Source organism: Cuculus canorus, chromosome 30 (assembly GCF_017976375.1).
Source record: "Cuculus canorus isolate bCucCan1 chromosome 30, bCucCan1.pri, whole genome shotgun sequence".
In the NCBI taxonomy this organism is placed as follows: Eukaryota; Metazoa; Chordata; class Aves; order Cuculiformes; family Cuculidae; genus Cuculus; species Cuculus canorus.
In genome coordinates this window covers 203,887-221,789 of record NC_071430.1, presented here as the reverse complement: position 1 = coordinate 221,789, position 17,903 = coordinate 203,887, and the positions used below count along the sequence as shown (strand labels likewise).

The 17,903-nt window shown below is 54.0% G+C and overlaps 1 protein-coding gene across 1 annotated transcript; it reads left to right on the top strand.

The window, feature by feature from the left end:
* Positions 1–1,511: 1,511 nt before the first annotated feature.
* LOC104063348 (microtubule-associated proteins 1A/1B light chain 3C) lies at positions 1,512–4,061 on the top strand. Its single transcript, XM_054051851.1, has 4 exons — positions 1,512–1,882; positions 2,054–2,109; positions 2,282–2,388; positions 3,332–4,061. Exons 1-4 carry the CDS (start codon positions 1,831–1,833, stop codon positions 3,507–3,509), a joined length of 393 nt encoding a protein of 130 aa, XP_053907826.1. The 5' UTR covers positions 1,512–1,830; the 3' UTR covers positions 3,510–4,061.
* The last annotated feature ends 13,842 nt before the right edge of the window (positions 4,062–17,903 follow it).

Sequence of the window (17,903 nt, the reverse complement as noted above, 5' to 3'; positions counted from 1 at the left end):
GGGGGATAACCCCAATATATCCACCCCACCCGGATTGGGTCCGCGCTGCGGGCGCTGCCGCTTCCCCGCGGCGATTGGCATGCGTTATCCTGACAGTTTAATTCCTGCGCTATCTCCGCTTTGATTTAACGCGGGGCGGATGTCAGGTGGGATCCATAAAGCTGCCGAGAAGCCGCCTCATTCGCATGCTGCAGGTATTTTTCACGCCACGTCAATTCCCTGGGTCACGGAGAGAGAAGCGGCTTTGGAAAACAAATTAGCCCCCATTACGCCAATTAGAACCCATTTGTCTTTATATATATATATATTTTTCCCCCTTCATTTTTCTTCCTGAGCCGCTCAAACGCGTTCTCCACGCTCCCAACCCTCTGCCACCTCGGAAAAGAGAGGAGGTAAAAGCAGCTCAGCTCATTTAATGATGCCAAAGACTGAAATTAGCTTCATTGAAATGCACTTTTTGGCATCGTAGGTCCTTTTGGGCTGCAGCTGCTGGAGGAGAGGGACGGTTCTGGAGGAGATGCTGCCTCGCTGAGCATCCCGGGTGCATCCCTAGAGGTGTTCAAGGCCAGGTTGCCTTAAAAAGCAATAATTCCCTGCGCACCAGCCCAGGCAGCACGGGGAGAAATCAAAGTGCATTTAAAACCTGCTGAGGGACATGGAGAGGACACTCTGGACTGGCATCGAACCCACTGTGCTCACACCGAGTCCCATCCCCGGGAAGAAGAATCATAGAAGATGAATCCACTTCATTGATCAAAGCTGGTAGGAAAATGAAGTCGGGTGGGAAAACGAAGGGTTTTCAATCACCGATCCCTTCTGATGGGACCAGGATTCAGCATCGCTTCTCTCCGGTGCGAGACACCCAACAGCACCTACAGGGGTGAGGGTGGGAGCTAGGACACGGGCAAGCGCTCCTCAAAAGGAGTGAACCCCCAGTTCTTCTTCTTCTTCCTCTTCTTCTTCTTCTTCTTCTTCCTCTTCTTCTTCTTCTTCCTCTCCTTCTTCTTCTTCTTCTTCCTCTCCTTCTTCTTCTTCCTCTCCTTCTTCTTCTTCTTCTTCCTCTCCTTCTTCTTCTTCCTCTCCTTCCTCTTCTTCTTCTTCTTCTTCCTCTTCTTCTTCTTCTTCCTCTTCTTCTTCTTCTTCTTCCTCTTCCTCTTCTTCTTCTTCTTCTTCTTCCTCTTCTTCTTCTTCTTCCTCTTCTTCTTCTTCTTCTTCCTCTTCCTCTTCTTCTTCTTCCTCCTCTCCTCTCCCTCCCCTCTCCTCTCCCTTCCCTCTCCTTTCATAGAATCATGGAATGGTTTGGGTTGGAAGGGACCTCAAAGCTCATCCAGTCCCACCCCCTGCCATGGGCAGGGACACCTCCCACTGGATCAGGGGCTCCAAGCCCCATCCAACCTGGCCTTCAACACCTCCAGGGATGGGGCAGCCACCACATCTTTGGGCAACCTGGGCCAGGACCTCCCCACCCTCACAGAACATTTCTCCCCAAGATCTCATCTCGATGTCCTTCTTGCAGCTCAAAACCATTTCCCTCATCCTATCCCTGCACTCCCCGACCAAGAGCCCCTCCCCAGATTTCCTGGAGCCCCTTTCCATACTGGAAGCTGCTCTAAGGTCTACCTGGAGCCTTCTCCTCCACGCTCAACAATCCCATCTCTCTCAGCCTCTTCTCCCCATCCCAGCATCCTGCTGAGACCTTCCAGCTCCTCCCAGCCCAGGTGGGTCAGGATGACCCTATATTAGGAGCTCTGCAGGCAGAAGCTCCTCAAGGCTGGGCTCAGGGAGGACGTTCTGGTTGTATCTTGAGCTTTCTCCTCCTTCTTCCAGAAGATGCAGCCATGCGACGGCAGCTCTCGCCCATTCAAGCAGAGGAAAAGCCTCGGTGAGTTGCTGGGGGTGAGGGGAGTGGGGACAGGGGACACGGTCAAAGACAGCAGAGTGGTTGGAGTTGGAAGGGACCTTAAAGATCATCCAGTTCCAACCCCACTGCCATGGGCATCTCCCACTAGATGGGGTCAGCTGAGCTTATTGCTCTTTCTTTTCTCTTCCACAGCCACCAGGATGCACGAAGTGACAGAGATCCGGATAAAATATCCCAACAAGATCCCGGTAAGGGCTGCATCCGCTCTCTTTGTGGCCACCTGGAAGGCAGGCTTTGAGAGTCCTTGCTCAAGGCTTTGTGGCTCAACTCTGAAGACCACAGTTCTGCTTCTCTAGATAAGAGAACCTAAAGTGTCCCAGTCCCTGTGTCTCACCTTCCGGAACCTTCTCCCTGCTGCAGGTGGTTGTAGAGCGCTACCAGAAGGAGAAGACCTTACCCCCCTTGAACAGGACCAAATTCCTGGTCTCCCAGGATCTGCCCCTCTCCCAGTTTGTTGTCACCCTGAGGTAGGTGGGTCAGGACGGGATGGGGCCAAGGCTTGGATCCACAGCCCTGGATCGGTGCAAAATCCCAGCCTGGGTTGGGAAACACTTGGAAGCCCATTTGACTGCTCTAACGTGCCAGTGATTAGCCTTAATGCAATTAGCCCTTGCAATTAGCTCGCTGATGCATGGGGTGCCTTAGAGCCTCCTCCTCCTCCCTTGGCTCCTTCCCCAGGGTCCGGCAGCTCAGGTCAATTGCTAATTAGGGATAGGTGATTAACAGGCCTGCAAACGAGCAGCAGGGTTGCTGTCGATTCTGAAACCTTTGTGCTCTGGGGTCCGCTTGGAAGCCCTCCCAGCGACCAATGTGTCCCAGAAGGAAGGGTTCTGGATGGATGGAGAGGTTGTGGGTGGTCTTTATGGGTGTTTTTGGCTGTGTCCTAGCAGCCGCCTTGATGCCTGTGGGAGGTGATCACAGAATCCCGGAGTGGTTGGGTGGGAAGGGCCCTCTTGAGCTCCGCCAGTCCCACCTAAGTTAATATGATTCTATGAACGGATTGCACCGATGGCTCTTGGGCAGCATCGCTGGAGCACAGCGTAGGCACCAAAGATGCTTTTGCAGGAGGTGATGTCTTCAACCGGATGAGGCTTGGAGCTCCAGTGGAAGGTCTCCCTTCCCATGGCAGGGGAGTTGGAACTGGATGGGCTTTGAGGTCCCTTCCAACCCAACCCATTCCATGATTCTATGGTGTCCAAAGCTTTGCTGAAGTCACGATAGGCAACATCCACTGCTCTTCCCTCATCTACCCAGCCAGTTACACCATCAAAGCATAGTTTGATCCCTTGAGGAGGAGCCACTAAACATCTCCATGTTCCCATGGATGGGTTTAGGGAGCTTCTCTGAGAGCCACATTGCCCGGTGCTGGGCAGTCCTCACCCACCCACGTCTTCACCTTCCTCTCTGCAGGACAAGGCTCTGCCTGGCCTCCTCCCAGACCTTCTATCTGCTGGTGAACAACAAAGGGCTGCCAAACATGGCCATCACCATGCAGGAGCTGTACCAAGACAACAAGGATGAGGATGGCTTTCTCTACTTGACCTACGCCTCCCAGGAGATGTTCGGCAGTGAGCCCGCAGCTGCTTGACCGCGAGCTTTGCCACCACTGTGTCCTTGTGGCTCCTCATCTCAGAACTCCAACGCTGATGAGGTTGGGGACGTATCCATTCAAAGTTGGCTTCAAACCTGTGTGGAGCCCCAAATTGTGGCTGGATCGAACCTCATCTTCTCTCTGGCTGCAGCTTGACAGGCTCGGTCTTAAAACTGATGCTCAACGCCCTCTTCATCCGTTGGCTTTAGCTACAAATTACTCTCCCACTGCAGCAGATGGTGTTGGTTTACTCTGATCAACGGGAAGGTTCTTCTAACAGGCTCTTCAAAAGGGCTTTACAGGCTGTCCTCCCTCCTCGGAGGAACATAGGCTCCTTTTAAACGCTCCTCCTAACAGGATTGAGGATGGGGAGCCGCAGGGTTTGAGGAGGTTTGTGTTAAGCCGCGTGTCCGTCCTCGCTGCTACAGAAGCATCAGTGCTTTTGAGATGTGGAATAAAGGAAATTCTGGCTGATGCCTCTGGTTGCAGCTCATCCCTCGGATGCGAAACCACCTTTAACCTCAGGGCTTTGTCCCTGGCTTTGCTGAGCTGGGATCTAAGGGAGAAAAAACCCATAGAGGGGGAAAAGACTTTGCTCCTCTTATGGCAAAAAGAACCTGGGAGAGACCCTTCTGCAGAAAAGCCATCTCCCCATCTCGTTCCCCTCTGAAGAATTAGGGGGTGACCCTCCTCAACAATTCCAACCAACCCCGGACGGAGAGGGCACGCAGCGAAAAGCCGCAGCGGAGGTTTAGCTGAGCTCAAACGTGAGTCAAACAGAAACGCTCCTGAAATATTTAAGGCTTCCCTCGCCAACAAATGCGTGGCCACACTGGGGGAATATTTCAGGCACGTTTCATCTTAAAATGTTAATAAATAAGCTCTAAAATTAGCTGCCACGGGAGCTGAGTGCCTGATGGGGAGAGATGAGAGCCTCCTCCTGCAAAGAGGTGGAGAATGGGACCTGGGGGCTGTGCTGGACCCCCCCCGGCCGGATGCAACCCCCAAATTGTGGAGGAGCAGGTTTGTTCTTGAGGCTTTGAGAGGGGTTTTCAGGAGGAGATGATGGCTCTGTGCCTGCTGAAAACCCCTCTTCTGCACAGGGATGGAGAATGAGAGCTGGGGGCTGCGCTGGACCCCCCGTCCGGATGCAGCCCCCAAATTGTGGAGGAGAGGGTTTGTTCTTGAGGCTTTGAGAGGGGTTTTCAGGAGGATACAATGGCTCTGTGCCTGCTGAAAGCCCCTCTTCTGCACGGGGATGGAGAGTGGGTGCTGGGGGCTGTGCTGGAGCCTCCTGGCTGGATGCAGCCCCCAAATTCTGCAGGAGAGGGTTTCTTCTGGAGGCTTTGGGGTGGCTCCAGGCTGAGCTGGAGCACTGGGGGTGCTGGGGAGGGGGCTGACATCTCCATGCCTGTTGATTGTTGGAGACCAGGAATGAGTCCTAGTGATGGGGAGCCTGGCTTGGCACCTCGGGGTGCAGCGGGTGCTCTGCTCCTGGTGACCCACGTGGCTCTGGGGCTGCTGGAAGAGGGGAAAAACCAGCAGAGTTGCCCTTTCCCAAGCCAGGGAACAGCTGGAAATGCTGATGGGTGCTCTGAAACCTGCCCAGAGGTGCAACCCTTACAGTGAAGAGCAGAGCAGGGTTGGTGCAGAGCAGAGGATCCACAGCCCTACTTCCCCCAAGGAAAGGAGATTAAAAGAAACCCTTCTGGCACCGCTGTGCTCTGCTTTTGTTAGTTGAGCGCTGCAGACAGGGAGAGCGCCGCCGCCTGCTCCATCATGGAATCCTGGAATGGTTTGGGTTGGAAGGGACCTCAAAGCCCATCCAGTTCCACCCCCTGCCATGGGCAGGGACACCTTCCAATGGATCAGGGGCTCCAAGCCCCATCCAACCTGGCCTGGAACACCTCCAGGGATGGAGCAGCCACCACTGCTCTGGGCAACCCGGGCCAGGGGCTCCCCACCCTCACAGGAAAACACTTCTCCCCAAGATCTCATCTCAATTTCCCCTCTTGCAGCTCAAAACCATTCCTCTCATCCTATCCCTGCACTCCCTGATCAAAAGCCCCTCCCCAGCTTTTCTGGAGCCCCTTTCCATACTGAAGCTGCTCTAAGGTCTCCCTGGAGCCTTCTCTTCTTGAGGCTGAACAACCCCAACTCTCCCAGCCTCTCCTTGGACAGGAGGTTCTCCAGCCCTTGGATCATCTCCATGTCCTCCTCTGGCCTCGCTCCACCAGCTCCATGTCCTCCCTGTGCTGAGGACTCCAGAAATGGATCCAGGGCTCCAGGTTTGGTCTCCCCAGAGCAGAGGGGCAGAATCCCCTCCCTCGCCCTTCTGGTCCTGCAGCTTTGGATGCAGCCCAGGATCTGATTCCCTTCCCCCCAGCTCCATCCCTCCATCCTTTTTTTCCCCCCATCTGTTATCCCAAGCGCAGCGTTTCCCTCTGCAACCACCAGAGCTTCCCAGGCAGATGCTGGGAGGCAGTGCTCCCGCACAGACACCTTCCTGCTTGGGTGGTTGTTTTCTTTAAACCCCTATATTTAACTTTGTCAGCCCGCAGCTGATCTGCAAATACTTAAACCCATCTCTTCCCCCACTGGAAAGGGGCTGCCACGCCTCGGTGTTTGCACACTCACAGCCTCCACGCTCCTCTTACCTCCAGGCATCCTGTAATTAAAACTGGGAGCTCTTCAGGGCAAGGACACAGTTCTCCGTGTGGATATTGGTTATCAGGTTCCCTGCAGCTCATAAGCTGGAGAGAAGCAGCCTGGACCTCTTTCAGCTGAAAACCGTTCCCCTCGTCCTATCTCTGCCCACCCTGATCAATGCGCTCCCAGCTTTCCCGGAGCCCCTTCCCATAGTGGAATCTGCTCTAAGGTCTCCCTGGAGCCTTCTCTTCTCTGGGCTGTTGGTTTTCTTGGCCACCTGGGTCACTGCTGGCTCGTGTTCAGCTGCCGTCAACCATCCTCCCCAGGTCCTTTCTCCTGGGCAGCTTTCCAGCGGCTCTTCCCCAAGCCTGGAGTGTTGCCTGGGGCTGTTGTGACCCAAGGGCAGGGCTGAGCTTGGCTGAACCCCATCCTGTTGGCCTTGGCCCATGGATCCAGCCTGTCCTGATCCCTCTGCAGACCCTTCCCACCCTCCATCCATGGATCCAGCCTGTCCTGATCCCTCTGCAGACCCTTCCCACCCTCCATCCATGGATCCAGCCTGTCCTGACCCCTCTGCAGACCCTTCCCACCCTCCATCCATGGATCCACCCTGTCCTGCTCCCTCTGCAGACCCTTCCTGCCCTCCATCCATGGATCCACCCTGTCCTGCTCCCTCTGCAGACCCTTCCTGCCCTCCATCCATGGATCCAGCCTGTCCTGATCCCTCTGCAGACCCTTCCCACCCTCCATCCATGGATCCACCCTGTCCTGATCCCTCTGCAGACCCTTCCCACCCTCCATCCATGGATCCAGCCTGTCCTGCTCCCTCTGCAGACCCTTCCTGCCCTCCATCCATGGATCCAGCCTGTCCTGCTCCCTCTGCAGACCCTTCCCACCCTCCATCCATGGATCCAGCCTGTCCTGATCCCTCTGCAGACCCTTCCTGCCCTCCATCCATGGATCCAGCCTGTCCTGCTCCCTCTGCAGACCCTTCCCACCCTCCATCCATGGATCCAGCCTGTCCTGACCCCTCTGCAGACCCTTCCCACCCTCCATCCATGGATCCACCCTGTCCTGATCCCTCTGCAGACCCTTCCCACCCTCCATCCCATGGATCCAGCCTGTCCTGACCCCTCTGCAGACCCTTCCCACCCTCCATCCATGGATCCAGCCTGTCCTGATCCCTCTGCGGACCCTTCCCACCCTCCATCCATGGATCCAGCCTGTCCTGACCCCTCTGCAGACCCTTCCTGCCCTCCATCCATGGATCCAGCCTGTCCTGACCCCTCTGCAGACCCTTCCCGCCCTCCATCCATGGATCCAGCCTGTCCTGACCCCTCTGCAGACCCTTCCCACCCTCCAATCCATGGATCCAGCCTGTCCCGACCCCTCTGCTGTCTCAATCCCTTTCCATCCTGAATTACCTCAATGTACGCATGTTTGCATACATTATTTTTCCATGCGCATCCTCTGGATACCAGAAAACTGCCCGGAAGCCCATAGTCTTTCGGAAGCGAAACAGAGAAGCACCGCACATTGCAGGGGGAGGGGGGGAGACCTCCATCCATCCATCCATCCTGGCCCAAGCTCGTGTCGGAGCAGGATGGATGGGACTGGCATTTTGTTAGATGAAAGCATATTTTTCACTACCGCGGGAGAATTGCTTCTGCATTCCAAAGGAGAGGAGTGGAAGCGAGAAGAACCCAATTAGACTCGCAGCCGCGCTCCCCCATGAAAGCTTTTGCCGCTCACAGCATCACCCGTCTGCTTCTTGGAGAAGGATGGGGTGGTTTGCAATGCCAGGAAAGCAAAAAAAAAAGTCTTATTTATAGGTTGAATTAACGCTGAAGGCTCCCAGGGCTGTGAGATGCGGCACCTTGAGGGTTCAGAGCTGGTTCAACTCCTTAATTAACTCCCAGCGAGGAAGAAGGTATGAAAACAAAGGGGTCTGGAACGGAGTTGTGGGGGTAAAGAAGGCAGAATGCAGCCCTGGTTTCATCTATCCCATCCCTGTCCTCTGCCCATTTCCTTTTGTCACCAGGAAGGAGGTAGAACCCAAAAAGCTGTTTCCTTGTAGACCTCAGGTCTTACTCCATGAGGATGAATCTGATGGGGAAGGCTGTGTTCAAGCATGAAGCGTGAAGGGTTTCCCATCACTTGGCCCATTTCAGTGGGACTGGGAGAGTTGGGATTGTTCAGCCTGGAGAAGAAAAGGCTCTGCGGAGATCCCAACATGGCTAGAGCTCCACAAATTGTTGTCCCTCTGCTCTGGGGAGATCTCATCTGGAGCCCCGCATCCAGTTCTGGAGTTTTCAGCACAGGAAGGACGTGGAGTGAGTCCACAGGGGTCCACAGAGATGATCCAAGGGCTGGAGAACCTCCTGTACAAATCTGGGGGAGTTGGTGTTGTTCAACCTGGAGAAGGGAAAGCTCTGGGGATACCTTAGAGGAGCTTCCAGTATGGAAAGGGGCCTCCAGGAAAGCTGGGGAGGGGCTCTTGATCAGGGAGGGCAGGGATAGGATGGGGGGAATGGTTTTGAGCTGAAAGAGGGAACATTGAGATGAGATCTTAGGGAGAAATGTTCTCCTGTGAGGGTGGGGAGGCCCTGGTTGCTCCAAGAAGATGTGGCTGCCCCATCCCTGGAGGTGTTGAAGACCAGGTTGGATGGAGCTTGGAACACCCTGATCCATTGGAAGGTGTCCTTACCCATGGCAGGGGGTGGAACTGGATGGACTTTGAGGTCCCTTCCAACTCATTCCATCATTCCAAGCGCCAGCAGTGAAACCTCCAGGTGCAGGAGGAACAAAACTGTGATGCAAATCAACGCCGGACACTTTATGTGACAAGCCACAAAATATCTGATGGGTACAAAAAGCCTCCAGAGGATTGGAGGGCTTAATCACCTCCATCTAGAGGTGGTTCATTATCGCGGCTGTCATGGATTCAGGTCTTCAAGGGCTGGAGGAAAGGAACCGAGCGTAATCAGGAGCCGGTTTGCGTCTCCCAGCATCTTCAGAGATAAAAGAACAATTTACCGAACGAAAGCGAGGCAATTCTTCCATCCCATAAAGAGCCCCACAATAGATATTTAACTGCTAATGAAGACACAAACCGAATCTGAAGGGAATCTTAATGAGGAGCGGGGAGGTGAAATCCTGTCCGGCAGCACCTGGAGAGAAGAATTGGGTGCAGGGTTCCCTTTGGTGGCTCTGGAGATTAACGGAGCGACGTAGGGTGAGAAAGAAACGGGGGAGAAAACGGCTCAGAACCTCCTTTACATCCAAATATTTCACGCCCCTGCTGAGGAAATTAGTTGCTGTATAATTAACTGAGAATTATATTGGCAATAAATATGTAATTATATTTGTCCTGGCGCGGGCGGCTCGTGATTCCAAATGGCATTTAGCGAAATAAATGAAGCGGCAAAAAGTCCATCGGCATCCCGTAAACGTTGTGTGGCATTTGTCGAACCGATTTAGCAGAAGAAATGAGAGACGCGAAGATCGACCTTCAGCATCTCCGTATCTGGGGTGGGGGAGAGGGGCTCCTGGTCTGCCCAGGTTGGGTTGTGTGGGTTCAGCGGCTCGTTTTGGGAATCGGGGAGTTGTTTGGAGTCTGAGGAGGATCCACATCTTGGGGAGCACCGTGCTGGTACTGGGACGAAGCCTGGAGATTATGATCCAGGGGATGAGGCAAAGCTGGTGTCCTGTCTTGAAGAAGTGGGACCCTAAGGGAGCTGGAGCCAGGTTCTCCAGCACTCTGATGTGTCCTGCCTGGCTGCTGGATCATGGAATCATGGAAGAGGTTGGGAAAGACCTCCAAGCTCATCCAGTCCAACACCTCCAGACCGCTAAACCACGTCCCCAAGTGCCGCATTCCCAAGTGTTTTGAACCCCTCCAGAGATGGAGGTGTCACCACTGCCCTGCAGAGACACCTCCAAGGCTTCACCACTCTTTCCATGAAGGATTCTTTCCCAATATCCAACCTAAGCCTCTCCTGAGGTGCAACTTGAGGCCGTTTCCTCTCATCCCATCCTTCCTTGGGAGAAGAGCCCAGCACCCACCTCACCACAACCTCCTTTCTGGGAGCTGCTCAGAGGGATGAGGTCTCCCCTCAGCCTCCTCTTCTCCAGGTTAAACAGATCCATGTCCCTCAGCTGCTCCCGCAGCCCTTGCTCTCCAGACCCTTCCCAGCTCCGTTCCCTTCTCCAGATGTTCTCCAGCCCCTCAATGTCCCTCTTGGAGTGAGGAGCCCAAACCTGATCCCAGGATTCCAGGTGCAGCGCTGAGTCCAGGGGGACGATCCCTTCCCTGCTCCTGCTGGCCACCCCATGGCTGATCCAAGCCAGGATGCTGGTGGCCTCCTTGGCCACCTGGGCCACCGCTGGCTCACGTTCAGCTGCTGTCAACCAAATCATCTGTAGGACTTTGCCATAATTCTATGATTTTATGAAGTTTTTCATCTATTGAGGGTCAGGCACTCATCTCCTGCCCTTCCAAGGCTCCAACCATGCCCATGAAGAGCAGCCCGGCCAGCAGAGCCCCTTTCCCCTGCCCTGTGAGCCCAGCCCTGATGTTCTCTCCTCTTCAGAGCCATTTATTCACCTTTATTTATTCTGGGATCCCCCAAGGCTCTTTAATTTCAGAGCTAAATCCCAGTTGATCCAACAGCCGTGATATTTCCTGCCCGCATTCCTCCTCTTCTCATTACTTTATATTAAAAGCGATTTCACTTGCAGTCACATCTCACGCTATTTATAACCTACAAGAGGGGATAGTTTATAGCAGAGCGGGTACTCGAGGTTCTGACTCCCACCCTGGAGCTCGGACCAGGACCATGTGGGCCTGAGGAGCATCAAATCCCAGAGCATCCCTCCGGAGGGTCCAGAGTATCATCATTGGAAAGGGATTTATCCTTATCCCATGAAGGTCTTGGAGCAAGAACCCACGCTTGAGTGCCCTCACGTATCTTCAGGACCCACATCTATCCAGGACCTCCCACCACCTTGAAGCCCCAGCATGGGAAAGGCAGGATTATGTTTTGCCTGGTGCTGGTTTCTCCCAGTTGAAGGAGTAAGGAACAGCTTGGGAATGACTCACCTTCCTCATCAGGCAATTAGCAGCAGATTTGCAGCTAATGAGCTGTCCTGGGCAGAGGTAGGAGATTTGTTTAAAGAGATCTTGAAAATAAAACACCTCCTCCCACCGCATCGCAGGGTATTTTTAAAGCACAGCTTAATTATCCAGATGGGAAAGCGCTGGGATGAGCGGAGCCGGATGCCCAAGGGGCAGGAGGACCCACACATGGTCCCAGCATCATCCATCAGCTCCAAGAAGGAGCAGATGAGAGAGACAGCTGAAGACATCAGCTCCTCTGAAAGCGTCTGGGTGCCTACGCTGAGCTCCAGCGGTGGTGTCCAAGAGCCGTTGGCACAGTCTGTCCATAGAACCAAAGAATTATGGAATGGTTTGGGTTGGAAGGGACATCAAAGCCCATCCAGTTCCACCCCCTGCCATGGGCAGGGACACCTCCCTCTGGATTCGGTTGCTCCAAGCCCCATCCAACCTGGCCTTCATCCAGGGATGGAGCAGCCACCACCACTCTGGGCAACCTGGGCCTCCCCACCCTCACAGGAGAACGTTTCTCCCTAAGATCTCATCTCAATCTCCCCTCTTGCAGCTCAAAACCGTTCCCCTTGTCCTCTCCCTGCACTCCCTAATCAAGAGCCCCTCCCCAGATTTCCTGGAGCCCCTTTCCATACTGAAGCTTCTCCAAGGTCTCCCTGGAGCCTTCTCTTCTCCAGGCTGAACAATTGCAACTGTCAGCCTGTCCTTGGACGGGAGGTTCTCCAGCCCTCACACCATCTCCGTGGCCTCCTCTGGCCTCGCTCCACCAGCTCCATGTCCTTCCTGTGCTGAGGACTCCAGAACTGGACACAGGGCTCCACGTTTGGTCTTCCCAGAGCAGAGTGGAGGGTCAGAATCCCCACCCTTGTCCTGCTGGTCCCACGGCTTTGGATGCAGCTCAGGATCTGGTTGGGTTTTCCGTGCTGTGAGCGCGCTTTGACGGCTCCTGTGGAGCTTCTCCTCCCCCAGCACCCCAAGTCCTTCTCCTCAGGGCAGAATCATTCTCATCTGGAACTCATATAATGAACTTTTCTAATTGATGCTCGTGATGAGTAGAAACCTTCTAGGAATCCAGCATCGTCTCCGCTGGTTCATTGATGATTAATGGCAGGCTGCCTTCCCAAATAAAGCCTTCAGATGTGATTTAGGGGTGGGGGGATGCACCTCCTCAGCTCACACGGGTTCTTCTTGCTGCTGAAAGCGAGAAATGAGAGGTGAGGGGAAAAAAAAAGCCAAGGGGGGATCGGCTCCAAATTGCTCCGTTAACGCTGCTACTAATTGCGTTCCTGCTGCTCAACACAGCAGCAGCCAAAAAGAAAGAAGAAGAAAAATTCAAGGATTGCTCCTTGAATCTGCAGCTCCAGCGCAGTCAGTGGAGGGAGGAGGAGTCAGAGAGCACCAAAGCCATCACAATACCATCAAATCTGGGATGGGGACGAGGGCAAACCCAGCAGTAAAGAGAGGAAATGAGCAGCGGGAAGTGGGTTGGAAGAAATGACCGTCAAGAATAATGACCGTGGAGAAGGGTGGATGGGGACAGCCTGGGGGGAGGCAGGGAGAAGGGGTGAGAAGAGCTTGGGCTTGTGCTGAGCTGCTCTGAGCTCAGGCTCTGTCCATCCATCTCCTCTTGCAGAGCGCTCACCAGCAGCACGTTGGAGGAGGACATGGAGCTCGAGCTGTCCTGCTGCCTGGGTGGATGAGAAGAGGAAGACAAAGCTGGAAGGATGCTTCTCCGGCTGCAAACCTCTGTTGGATTTATCCCTGACTTTACTCTCAATCCCACAAACCCATCGCTCTCACCCTCAGTGTCCTTCACACCCACCTGGTCCATTCAGTGGGGACCTTGTGGGCTCCTTTCACCACCCCTGGCATTTTGATCAGAAGTTTGAAGTGAGCACCACTCCAGATCTTTGCAAAGGCTGAATGGGATCATTGGTGGTGAGGACTGTAAAACATCTGGTAGAATCATGGCATGGTTTGGAAGGGACCTCAAAGCCCATCCAGTCCCACCCCCAACACCTCCCACTGGATCAGGGGCTCCAGGCCCCCATCCAACCTGGCCTTCAACACCTCCAGGGATGGGGAAGCCACCACTGCTCTGGGACACCAGGGCCTCCCCACCCTCAGAGGAGAACTTTTCTCCCCAAGATCTCATCTCAATCTCCCCTCTTTCAGCTCAAAACCGTTCCCCTCGTCCTGTCCCTGCACTCCCTGACCAAGAGCCCCTCCCCAACTTTCTTGGAGGCCCTTTTCCATACTGGAAGGCTGCTAGAAGGTTTCTTTGGAGACTGCTCTTCTTCAGGCTGAACAACCCCAACTCTCCCATCCTCTCATACAGGACGTTCTTCAGCCCTCACATCATCTCTCCATGGGAGAAAGGTCTCCCCAGAGCCTTCTCTTCTCCAGCTTGAACAACTGCAGCTCTCCCAGCCTGTCCTTGTGCAGGTTCTCCAGCCTTTGGATCATCTCTGTGGCCTCCTGTGGACTCACTCCACCAGCTCCATGTTCTTCCCGTGCTGAGGACTCCAGAACTGGATCCAGGGCTCCAGGTTTGGTCTCCCCAGAGTGGAGCAGAGGGGCAGCTTCTACCTCAACCCAGCTTGGATGACATTTACCTTGACTTGGGTGTCCCTGCAGGACGTTGGCACTAGATGGGTTTTGAGGTCCTTTCCAACCCAACCCACCCCATCATTCCATGATCCCACCCCAGGGGCTCATCCTGACGGAGCGAGCGCACTCATTCTGCATGAGGAGCACATTCCTTAGAAGTAATAAAAGCCCCTCAGGTCATTAATATGGAAATGTATTCCTGCTCCACCGCAGTGAGATGTTTGTGCAGATTGGAAGCAGCTTGCTGAGATTTGCTTCTCAATGTGTGGACATTAAAGGCTCCCATTACAATGTTGATGATTTCTTCCCTTTTTTTTGATGAATAGTCTGCCATAAATAGACTCTGATTAATTGCGGCTGCACTCGGAGGGGCTGGAAATGCATCATTTGCTGCTATGGATTGGGATAATGGTCATCATCTGCCTTTGAGAGCCATTCAGCTCTGCCTGGTGGAGCCAGGTGGCTCCTCGCACGTCTGTGCGCCAGGCAGAGTCCTCTTCGCACACGCGGCTCCAAAGAAAGGGGCTCGGGGGCCTCGCTGCGAGCTAATCGCCAGTTCTCCCTCATTTCTCATCTTCAGAAGAGCTGGAAGGAAGTAGAGGTGGGCCAAGTATCCCAACGGGACCGGTGGGTTTAAAGAAGTGAGTTGCGGGGAGGAAGGAGATGTGCACGGAATCATGGAATCATGGCACGGTTTGGGTTGAAAGGGACCTCAAAGCCCAACCAGTTCCACCCCCTGCCATGGGCAGGGACACCTCCCACTGGATCAGGTTGCTCCAAGCCACATCCAACCTGGGCTTGAACACCTCCAGGGATGGGGCAGCCACCACTGCTCTGGGACACCAGGGCCTCCCCACCCTCACAGGAGAACATTCCTCCCCAAGATCTCATCTCAATCTCCCCTCTTTCAGCTCAAAACTGTTCCCCTCATCCTATCCCTGCCCTCCCTGATCAAGAGCCCCTCCCTAGCTTTTCCTGGAGCCCCTGCCCATACTGGAAGGCTGCTAGAAGGTCTCCCTGGAGCTCCTTCTCCTTCTCCTTCTCCTTCTCCTTCTCCTTCTCCTTCTCCTTCTCCTTCTCCTTCTCCTTCTCCTTCTCCTTCTCCTTCTCCTCTCTTCCTTCTCCTTCTCCTTCTCCTTCTCCTTCTCCTTCTCCTTCTCCTTCTCCTTCTCCTCTCTTCCTTCTCCTTCTCCTTCTCCTTCTCCTTCTCCTTCTCCTTCCTTCTCCTTCTCCTTCTCCTTCTCCTTCTCCTTCTCCTTCTCCTTCTCCTTCTCCTTCTCCTTCTCCTTCTCCTTCTCCACTCTTCCTTCTCCTTCTCCTTCTCCTTCCCCTTCTCCTTCTCCTTCTCCTTCTCCTTCTCCTCTCTTCCTTCTCCTTCTCCTTCTCCTTCTCCTTCTCCTTCTCCTTCTCCTTCTCCTTCTCCTTCTCCTTCTCCTTCTCCTTCCTTCCTTCTCCTTCTCCTTCTCCTTCTCCTTCTCCTTCTCCTTCTCCTTCTCCTTCTCCTTCTCCTTCTCCTCTCTTCCTTCTCCTTCTCCTTCCTTCCTTCTCCTTCTCCTTCTCCTTCTCCTTCTCCTTCTCCTTCTCCTTCTCCTTCTCCTTCTCCTTCTCCTTCTCCTCTCTTCCTTCTCCTTCTCCACTCTTCCTTCTCCTTCTCCTTCTCCTTCCTTCCTTCTCCTTCTCCTTCTCCTTCTCCTTCTCCTCTCTTCCTTCTCCTTCCTTCCTCCTCCTCCTCCTCCTCCTCCTCCTCCTCCTCCTTCTCCTCCTCCTCCTCCTCCTCCTCCTCCTCCTCCTCCTCCTCCTCCTCCTCCTCCTCCTCCTCCTCCTCCTCCTCCTCCTCCTCCTCCTCCTCCTCCTTCTCCTTCTCCTTCTCCTTCTCTTCTCAACATCCCCAACACTCCTACCCTGGGTTCAAAGACTTTGGGCCATGGTCTGGTGATGTTAGGTTGATGGTTGGACTGGATGAACTCAGAGGGCTTTTCCAACCTTAATGATTCCACGATTCTAAGTACTTGAGCCATCTAAAGGACAAGGCACGCCACCCCACCACGCTGAAGCCTTAGTCTCTGGACATTCCAGCTGTGGATACTTTTGGATGTCCTTCATCACATCCTCATTATGAGCATCACATCCTCATTATGTCCAAGCACTGCGACCAAATTCCCCCCATCCACCATCCCAGAGGGCTCTTAGAAATGCGTATAAAGTCATATATAAATATAATATCATAGATGAATAAATACATATAAACAAAGCCCAATATTTGGGTACATTGAGGAGCTGCTGAGTCCTCCCCGAGCTCAGGCAGGGCCGGCAGAGGAGGGACAGATCTCCACAGCGTGGATGCTCCAGGAGTTGCCATGGAAACCTCAGAGCTGTGGGATGCAGCTGAGCATCATTGAGGGATGGGACAACCTGCCAGGCTGTGCTGGGTGGTCAATGGGGCTCAGAGGGCTCTGTCTCTCTCCTCAAGAGGAACCCGTGGTACCTTTGCTCCTGGCTAGCTGGAGGAAACCATTCCTTTCCTCATCCACCCAGTTTATTCACTTTCCAGTTTGTTTAAGGGACTGAAACGCTCCACAAATGGATTTGGGCATAAATAAATTGGTGGGGAGGCCCTGGCACACGTTGCCCAGTGAAGGTGTGGCTGCTCCATCCCTGGAGGTGTTGAAGGCCAGGTTGGACGGGGCTTGGAGCAACCTGATCCATTGGGAGGTGTCCCTGCCCATGGCAGGGGGTGGAACTGGATGGGCTTTGAGGTCCCTTCCAACCCAATCCATTCCGTGATTCTATGACATCTGCAGAGACATGAGGTGGCGTAGGGCCAGGATTGGTGACCACAAACACGTCCCAAGGAGCCGAACATCTCCCACCTGTCAGATATACCCCGGGTCTCCTCATCCTGCCCATCCCAACCCCTCTGAGCTGTCTGAAGCATCACCTGAAGTTCATTTTGGAGAGGAAAACCAGGAAGAAATGACTATCTAAGAAGAGAAGCAGCAGTGGATGCAAATAATCCTGGATGATCCTAGGCAAAGAGCCCTTTTCCAACAAATCCCTTCATCATCCAGGCGCTGTTAATCTCCAGGAAGAAGAAAACGAGCCCACCACATCGAGTTTTCCGGAGCAAAAAAAGCTGAGGGAAAGTTCCCATTGCTCATCTCTAAGGGATGAGAAGGGTTTAAACAGCTCCTTAAAGAGTGGCTCCTCTTTTATCTCCCTGAGGGTCAGCAGGGTCTAAGCCTCCAGGCGGTTTCATGGACTTCAAAGCCAGCAGATGCCAGCGCATCTCCCTGCTCCGGCACAGCCCCGGCACAATTTGGACTCAGATGATCTCAGAGATCTTTTCCAGCCTCAATGATTCTATAATTATCCAACCAGCCTCATCAACAGCCACTGGCTGAGCTAGGATGTGTATCCGAGGAGGAAACACACAGCAGAGAAGGCACGGAAAGCCTCCCCTTGCCTTTTGGGAAGCTTTTTCCATCCAAAGCAGTGGTGTTGAACATCTTCTTTGCTGACGTGGATGGTGGGATTGAAGGCAACCTCAGCACGTTTGCTGACGACACCAAGCAGTGTGATGTAGTCAACACGATGGAGGGAAGGGATGGATCCAGAGGGAAGAGATGGGTCCAGAGGGACCTGGATAGGCTGGAGAGGTGGGATCATGTGAACATCATGAGGTTCAACAAAGGCAAAGTCCTGCACCAGGGTAGGGCAATCACAAGCACGAATCCAGGCTGGATGGAGAATGGATTGGGAGCAGCCCCGAGGAGAAGGATCTGGGTGCCCAGGGAGAAGATGCACATGAACCAGCAAAGTGCATTCACATCCTGGAGAGCCAACCTGATCCTGGGCTGCATCCGAAGCTGTGGGATCAGCAGGACAAGGGAGGGGATTCTGCCCATCTGCTCCACCCTGGGGAGACCAAATCTGGAGCCCTGGGTCCAGTTCTGGAGTCCTCAGCATGGGAAAGACGTGGAGCGAGGCCAGAGGAGGCCACAGAG

Excerpts from the sequence above, each read along its gene's own strand:
- LOC104063348 (XM_054051851.1), top strand. The coding sequence starts at position 1,831 with ATGCAGCCATGCGACGGCAGCTCTCGCCCATTCAAGCAGAGGAAAAGC. Across the intron at positions 1,883-2,053 it reads CAAGCAGAGGAAAAGCCTCG|CCACCAGGATGCACGAAGTG; the intron begins GTGAGTTGCTGG and ends TCTCTTCCACAG. Across the intron at positions 2,110-2,281 it reads AATATCCCAACAAGATCCCG|GTGGTTGTAGAGCGCTACCA; the intron begins GTAAGGGCTGCA and ends TCCCTGCTGCAG.